General features: G+C 49.5%; 1 protein-coding gene across 3 annotated transcripts in view; it reads right to left on the minus strand.

The window, feature by feature from the left end:
- rogdi (rogdi atypical leucine zipper) overlaps positions 1-8,589 on the minus strand; it is a 31,894-nt gene extending 23,305 nt beyond the window's left edge. For all 3 annotated transcript variants that reach the window (XM_060840140.1, XM_060840139.1, XM_060840138.1), the window contains exon 1: positions 8,474-8,589. In XM_060840140.1, coding sequence (XP_060696123.1) covers positions 8,474-8,512 — 39 coding nt within the window. In that variant the 5' untranslated portion in view covers positions 8,513-8,589. The remainder of the gene's footprint in view (positions 1-8,473) is intronic.
- Positions 8,590-8,940: the final 351 nt, after the last annotated feature.

An 8,940-nucleotide genomic window follows, 5' to 3' on the forward strand; every position in this document is an offset into this window, starting at 1 on the left:
CTAAAATATTTCAAAAATGACAGTATAAATATTTAACCACAATACATCATTTGCATACAACACGCATGTGTATGTATGTGCACTTGTGTGAGGACAGGATCGGGGGTTGGTGGTGGTGGGTAGGTAGAGGAGAGATTGTTTTACTTTTAACAGAAAACTATATGACACGTCATCAGAACCAGACCATCTGCAACACAGGTTTTATAGACACTGGAGCAAATATAGGAGGGGCATTGGTGACAATTTTGCAAAATTCCTTACATCCTGGAAGAGTCCCAGCAGATGGGAGCATTGTATAGGTGATACCTTTCCTCAAGAAAGCATCAAGACAGAAAGCAGGAAACCACAGGCTCATTTGTCGAACAGCTGTCAGAGCAAAACTGCCAGAATGCATTATTAAGCAGCTAAGGTAGTTTTGATAGTCATATCATGTCAGACTTAGTCAACGGGATTTTATTTCTGTGACAAGCAAGGTGGTCTAGGGAGAATTCAGCAGAGGCAGTGGACTTGGACTTCCAATTGGCTTTTGATTAAAAAAAGCTACACAAAAGATTACTAGACAAGATAAAAGCATGAGGATATAACGTACTGGCATGGATAAAGGATTGGTTAGCAAACATGAAGCAGAGTACAGATACATAGATTTTATTTGAGTTGGTATGATCTAATTATTTCAACTAATGAAGGAGCAGCACTGCAAAAGCTTGCAATTTCAAATAAACCTGTTGGATTATAAACTGGTGTCATGTGATGACTGACCTTGTCCACCCCAGTCCAACACTGGCATCTCCACATCACTGATTTAATTAGTGCGGCTATATCAACTATCTATAATCCAGATCAGTGACTTGAATGAAGGGACAGAATGCACGGTAGTCAGATTTACCAATGACACCAAGCTAAAGGGGAAAGGAAGCTGCCATGATGGGGTAGACAGGTTGCAAAGGAATGCACACAAGGGAAAGTGAGCAGGCCAAATGTGGCAGATGGAATATCATCTGGGAAAATGTCTGGAACTTGTCTGCTTTGACAGGTGGAATAGAAAAACAGAATGCTACTTAAATTGAAGATAGATGGAAACGCTGGGTAGTGCAGAGGGATCTGGGTACCGGGTATAAGAATTCCTATAAGTTAGATGTGGTACAAATGATTAGGACACCAAATGGAACACGTTGCTCCCTAACGAGGAATGGAATGTCGAAGTAAGGAAATTTCACTGCAGCTGCAAAACCTGTGAGTGACGCCACAACTGAAGAACTGTGCAGGGTTTTGATTTGCTTATTTGAAAAAGATGACTGCATGAGAATCTGTTCAGAAAAGGTTCATTCGCTTTTTTCCTGGGACAAAGGGCTTAGTTTAAGAAAGAATCAGCAGGTTGGAGTTTAGAATAAGAGGTGATCTTATTGAAACATATAAGAAACTGAGTGAGCTCGATAAGAGTGAATACCAGGAGGATCCCCCCCTGTGGGGAAGACTAAAACAAGGAGAGAGAGAGAGTTTAAGAATATGAGGTATGCCTTTTAAGTCACAGAGGTAATGACTTTTTATTATTATGCAAACTTCACTTTCCGAGAAGGCAGTGGAATCTGGGTCAATGAATTAATTCAAGGTAGAGTTAGACTAATCCCTGATGGACAAGGGAGTCAAGAATTATGGGATGTTCCCAAGCAGATATAAGGCCACAACACGATCCTACTGAACAGCAGAGCACCTCAGGGCATCAAATGGCTTAATCCTGCTTTGAAACCTTATGATCCCAAGATGAATGGAAAACAGACAATAATACCATAGACTCTGGCAGCCCATCAACAAACTGCAATATCAACCAATCATAATAGAGAACAATTTATACCCTTACAATAGAGATTTATGCCGTGAAGCTATAGACCTGTCACATTTTAGTTTTATTACTGTGGATACAGTGACCTGGAACTAGCAGTCTACTCACACAGAATTAAATATATCCAGACATCCTAACCAACTTCATATTACATCCCCTTCACCAGCAACACTGCAGTATTTTGCTTTTGTCTTCTGTAAAGGGATTTTTTTTAAAAAACTAAGCCCACCACAGAGTCTGAGATGTACAGCACAGAAACAGACCCTTCAGTCCAATTCATCCATGCTGACCAGATATCCTAAATTAATCTAATCCCATTTGCCAGCACTTGGCTCATATCCCTCTAAATCCTTCCTATTCATATACCCACCCGGATGCCTTTTCAATGCTGTAATTGTACCAGCCTCCACCACTTCCTCTGGCAGCTCATTCCATACACACATCACCCTCTGCGCGAAAGTTTCCCCTTAGGTCCCTTTTAAATCTTTGCCCTCTCACCTTAAAGCAATGGACTTCCCCAGCCCAGGGAAAAGACCTTGCCTATTTATCCTATCCATGCCCCTCAATTTTATAAACCTCTCTAAGGTCACCCCTCAGCCTCCGACGCTCCAGGGAAAACAGCCCCAGTCTATTCAGCCTCTCTCTATAGCTCAGATCCTCCAACCCTGACAACATCCTTGTAAATCTTTTCTGCACCCTTTCAGGTTTCACAACAGCCTTCCTATAGCAGGGAGACCAGAATTGCAGGCAGTATTCCAAAACTGGCCTAACTAATGTCCCTGTTAAACTGCAACATGACATCCCAACTCCTGTACTCAGTGCACTGACCAAGGCAAGAATACCAAATGCCTCCTTCACTATCCTAAATACCTGCAACTCCAACTGTTGCTTACTCTGAATTGTCATGCTCCTTTGCAAATCAATCTTTCCCCGTTCATTTTATCAAAACCTTAAATAATGCTCAAAGCCTGACATGTCTTCCCAGTCTTCTTTCCTCCAGCAGAAGTGGCCCAGGTTATCATGTTCCTCCCATTATTATTTCCACAAATGGCATTTACACAGACAAAACTGTAGGCTCTCTATGCTTTTGGTATCTTGAGTGTCGCTGAAAAAAAGACTAATTTTATTGGCACTTTTCAGCTTGTGCTCACCTGAACAATTCACAATTGCAGATGGCTGAAAGAATATGCTGTTAGAGCTGATCAGATAGTCCTTTGGAAGTATAACATCACCAGCACTATAATTCATATACCACATTACCAATTTGTAAAGTCGTCAATAAGGAATGTACTGACAGTAACAAACCAGCCTGTTTATAGAACTGACCGCAAAGTGCCCAGCATTAGATATGATTCTGTAACGGAACACTTGCTAAACAGTGAGCGTGCAAAGAGTTCTGCTGTCAATCAGACTTGAAGCTACCTAGGTAAACACACGGCCCTATCCTTTCCACACAAAAAGGATATGTACATGCACCTTTTTCAGATGAACACAATAGGTGACAGCTATTGTCTGGTTCATTTCTCAGGGCAAGGACATGCTCAGAATCAAAGGGCCTGGTTTAATATTTAAACAAAGCCTGGGCAGCTAATTGTCAGTCAGCACTAATTAGCATATTTGCAAAGGCAACACCTCTACCAATCAGCACTTTCCTCTTTTACTGTTATTTTCCCTTTATATTGGCATTTCTCAACAAATTGTCCTGATAAGTCAAAAATGAAAAGTTTTGATAAAACTTGTCTTTTTTCAGCAATATGCACATTCTACCAAATAACTATTTGCTTTGGTGTTGCTTCGAGACTACTTATAGTAACAAAGTACCTTACTCATTCTCATTGTTTATGTTCTCAGTAATTATATTTAATATTTGTATGGGCAGCACGGTGGCTCAGTGGTTAGCGTTGCTCCCTCACAGCGCCAGGGACCTGGGTTCAATTCCAGCCTCGGGTGACTACGTGTGGAGTCTGTACATTCTCCCCGTCTCTGCGTGGGTTTCCTCCGGGTGCTCCGGTTTCCTCCCACAATCGAAAAGATGTGCAGGCCAGGTGAATTGGTCACGCTAAATTGCCCATAGTGTTAGGTAGATTAGTCAGGGGTAAATATAGGGTAGGGGAACATGTCTGGGTGGGTTACTCTTCGAAGGGTCGGTGTGGACTGGTTGGGCCGAAGAGCCTGTTTCCACACTGTAGGGAATCTAATCTATGTTTTATCATTCTTTAAATCCACTTGCTAATTCAAGCAATGGACACACCTACAATTTGTTTCACTTGGAGAATGGTACCGCATGATTTTCCTAAAAGCTATTAAATTATATGAGGAGAGTGGCCGAGAGAAAGCAGCTCATTTACTAACCAAATGAGAACAGAAAATCTTTGTCGAGCTAAAACCTCAATATTCCCCAACACTGTAATCACGCTCTCCCATCAGAGCTCAGACATTCATGTAACAATCACAGAATTGTTACAGAATGAGGCCAGCCAGCTCACTGCTCCAGCTCGCTAAAATAAATAAGGCTTTGGCAGGTTTGACCAAATTGGTGCTGGCTGCTGGAGCTCAATAAAGGAAGCTGGTGGACACCGTCTGTTGATTGCTTTTGAAATATCTGGTTAAACATAACCAAAGTACTCAACAAAAGCGCTCGCAGTGCATCTGCTAACCTCACAGATTACTCCCTGTCTTCTAAACACAGCAAAGGGGAAGATAGTGCAAAGGGAGGGAAGACTCCCCCCATTATAAAAACCTTGACTTATTGTGGAAGGGTGATAGAAAATGTTGTGCAATGATGCTTAGTTTGAGATAGACACTTGCTGAAAATTCAGTTTGAACCTTTCGGACAATTAGCACTGCTGAGTAAGGCTATTGCTGCCAAAGGAACGCAATTCTCATCTTTTAAAAAAAAAACTGCATTATTTGAGTGAATATAATTGGAAAGATGAAATTCAATGTTGCAGTTATCCATTCCCTCACATCAGAGCACCCTTGTCAACTGCTAATGTGTTTATCTTGGTTCTCCTTTTATCACCAGCAGCCAGTTATGAATTTTGTTGCTTGCATACCGAAGATGCAGTAGCTCCTGGAGATGGCTATGAAGCTGACCCCTGCACCCCAACACACTTGGAGAATACCCCACCCTAAACAGCATTCCACTGGTGGACAAACACCCCACAACATTCAATGGGCACCTGAGTTTACAACCCTCCCTTCTCTGATCTTTCCCTTATTACCCAGACTCTAACCATTCGCCACCCAATGTATATGCAGAGGGGGTGCACCACTCCACAGTCCCATCTCAAATCCAACAGCTCCCTTTCCCATGATCAAACTCCATCATATCCAATTCATCCCATACTCCCCCAGCATTATCTACACACTGCCATTCCGTACCCACAGGTCCACCGCTCTGAGCACTTGTCATCCTCTCCCCAGCAACTGCTCCTACCACTGGGTGGCTGCAAGCTCCACCAGCAGGATCTGTTATGTAAGCAGATCACTTTCTCCCACTTCCTTCTCCACCCCCCCCCCCCCCCCAAAACCCCCCTGCCCCCCACAGTTATCCAAAATCATCCAACATCACTTTCCCTCCCTGCCCCAGCATCTCCCTCAAGGTATCAAAACTGACCAACCCCCGCCCCATATCAGCATTTGATCTACTGGTATCTAGACCCTGTCTGGATAACCATCTTCCTTTTATCTACAAACCCCCTCTCTCTGCAACCTGTAGCATCCGGGCCTTTTATCTACAGCTCCCTCCCAATCCAGTTGCTGCCCTCCTTTTATCTAGAGCAAACCCCAATTCCTGTACTTGCCCTCCTGTCTAGAGAAGGAAAAAGAAAGCTGCAGATGCGGGAAATCAAAGGTAGACAAGCAGGAGGCTGGAAGAACACAGCAAGCCAGGCAGCATCCAGAGGTGCAGAAGTCAATGTTTCTGGTGTAACCCTTCTTCAGGACTGGGGGTAGGTGTAAGGGGAGTTGCAGATAAAGAGGGTGGGGGGAAGGGTGCAGCGTGGTGAGGTAGGGATAGTGGGGCGATTGGAGGAATGAATCTGGTTGGTAGCTGGAAGGAAAGGGGTGGGGCTGCGAAGGGGATGGGGACGGAGCTTATTTGAAATGGGAGAACTCAATGCTGAATGAAGGGCTTTTTCCCGAAACGTGAATTCCCCAGCTCCTCGGATGCTGCCTGACCTGCTGTGCTTTTCCAGCACCACTCTGATCTAAACTCTGGTTTCCAGCATCTTCAGTCCTCACTTTTGTCAGCCTGAGCTGTAGGCTGCCCAGGCGGAAGATTAGGAGCTGTTCCTCCAATTTGTGTTGTGGCAATGGAGGAAGGTAATGGATTGTCATGTTGGAAAGGGAACGGGAATGGGAATTAAAAATGGGCAGTGACTGGGAAGTCAGGTCGAACCCTGCGGGCCCAGTTGAGATGCTCGGTGAACCGTTTCCCGAGTTTACATTCAGTCTCCTTAATGTAGAGAAGACCACATCGAGAGCACCTGACGCAGTAAACTAGGATGGAGGAGAAGCAGGCGAATCTCTGTCTCATCTGGAAGGGCTGTATGGGGCCCTGGATCGAGGTGAAGGGGATGGTGTGCCAGCAGATTTGAAATCTATATCGGTTGCAGGGGAAGGTATGGGATTTGGGGGGGGTGGGGGGGACGCGGGGGAGGTTAGAGCAGTGAAGCCGGGAATGGAGGAGATGTGTTGGAGGGCTGTCTGGATGACAGAGTGGGGTAAAAGCCCATTGTTAAAACTAGGTGCACACCTGGGATACTAGGGAGTGGAATGTCTCCTGAAACATGTTCATACCCCACAAGGATGGTCTTCAGCTTCTTCTTCTGCAACAGACCCACTCAGTCCCCCTCCACAAACACCTTCCTGCACCTCTCCGAATTAGTCCTCACCCTTAATAACTTTTCCTTTAACTCTTCCCATTTCCTCCAAATCCAGGTGTCGTCCATGGGCACTCGGATGGACCTTAGCTTCTTCTGCCTCTTCGTCATACAGTCCCTCTTCAGTACCTAAACAGGCACGGTGTCCCAACTCTTCCACTGTTACGTTGGTGACTGCATCGATGGAGCATCCTGCAGCCAGGTTGAACCACAGCAGGTCACTGACTTCACCCACTCCTTCCACTCCGCCCATTTCGGACACCTGCCTCCACTTTCCTGACCTCTCCGTTTCCATCTCCAGCGACAGTCTCCAGACAGACATTGACCATAAAGCCACAGACTCTCACACCTACCCAGTATCCTGCAGGAACTCCATCCCGTTCACACAATCCCACTCCCAAACAGCCCACCTGTCATCTAGAGCACCCCCCCCACACCTGCCCCCTGCCAATCCTGTAGCTGCTCTCCATGTGCAATGCTTTACCCTGTATTCAGTCACCCCTTTTGCCCATACAACCCAGGGGGGGCATATCAGGACCCCCTCATATCCCCCTGGGGGGGGGGGGGGGGGAAGAAAGAGGGTCAGGACCATCCCTCACCCTTGGGGGAGGTATCAGGACCCCCTCCTCATATCCCCCTTGCAGGGGGCGGGGAAAGAGTATCAGCACCACCCCCCTTAAATCCCCCTGGGTGGGGGGGTGAGAGGGGGTATCAGGACGCCCCCGCTCATATACCCCAGGGGAGGGGGGGTATCAGGACTCCCCCCCCCCCCATATACCCCAGGGGAGGGGGGGTATCAGGACTCCCCCCCCCCCCCTCATATACCCCAGGGGAGGGGGGTATCAGGACTCCCCCCCCCCCCCATATACCCCAGGGGAGGGGGGTATCAGGATCCCCCCCCTCATATACCCCAAGGGAGGGGGGTATCAGGATCCCCCCCCTCATATACCTCAGGGGAGGGGGGTATCAGGATCCCCCCCCCCCATATACCCCAGGGGAGGGGGGTATCAGGATCCCCCCCCCCATATACCCCAGGGGAGGGGGGTATCAGGACTCCCCCCCCCTCATATACCCCAGGGGAGGGGGGTATCAGGACTCCCCCCCCACCTCATATACCCCAAGGGAGGGGGGTATCAGGACCACCCCCCCCCATATACCCCAGGGGAGGGGGGTATCAGGACCCCCCCCTCATATACCCCAAGGGAGGGGGGTATCAGGACCACCCCCTCATATACCCCAGGGGAGGGGGGTATCAGGACTCTCCCCCCCCCCCTCATATACCCCAAGGGAGGGGGGTATCAGGACCACCCCCCCCCATATACCCCAGGGGAGGGGGGTATCAGGACCCCCCCCTCATATACCCCAAGGGAGGGGGGTATCAGGACCACCCCCTCATATACCCCAGGGGAGGGGGGTATCAGGACTCTCCCCCCCCCCCTCATATACCCCAAGGGAGGGGGGTATCAGGACCACCCCCCCCCATATACCCCAGGGGAGGGGGGTATCAGGACCCCCCCCTCATATACCCCAAGGGAGGGGGGTATCAGGACCACCCCCTCATATACCCCAGGGGAGGGGGGTATCAGGACTCCCCCCCCCCCCTCATATACCCCAAGGGAGGGGGGTATCAGGACCACCCCCCCCCATATACCCCAGGGGAGGGGGGTATCAGGACCCCCCCCTCAGTACCTCCCGCCTGGGTGTGCCCCCGGCGGGGTCGGTCTCTCTCTCTCCCCCCCTCACTCACCAGGACCGCTCTCTCCGCCTCACTCGCCACCGCCGCCATCCCCGTCACTGAAGGGCGAGCGCCGGAGCCACCACCCGCCTCTCCATCCAAACAAAACCTCCACCTCCGCCTCCGCCCCTTCCGGCGGTGCACCGCCTCGGATCGGTCCCCCGGCCCCTTCCGGCGGTGCCCCGCCTCGGATCGGTCCCCCGGCCCCTTCCGGCGGTGCCCCGCCTCGGATCGGTCCCCCGGCCCCTTCCGGCGGTGCCCCGCCTCGGATCGGTCCCCCGGCCCCTTCCGGCGGTGCCCCGCCTCGGATCGGTCCCCCGGCCCCTTCCGGCGGTGCCCCGCCTCGGATCGGTCCCCCGGCCCCTTCCGGCGGTGCCCCGCCTCGGATCGGTCCACTCCCTAATCTCTGTCATAGTCGGTGGGTGAGGCGAAGTCTTATTGATCACCCCTTTAACCTGTCAGGTGGTCAGGGTCAGGGG

Source organism: Hemiscyllium ocellatum, chromosome 20 (genome assembly GCF_020745735.1).
Source record: "Hemiscyllium ocellatum isolate sHemOce1 chromosome 20, sHemOce1.pat.X.cur, whole genome shotgun sequence".
In the NCBI taxonomy this organism is placed as follows: domain Eukaryota; kingdom Metazoa; phylum Chordata; class Chondrichthyes; order Orectolobiformes; family Hemiscylliidae; genus Hemiscyllium; species Hemiscyllium ocellatum.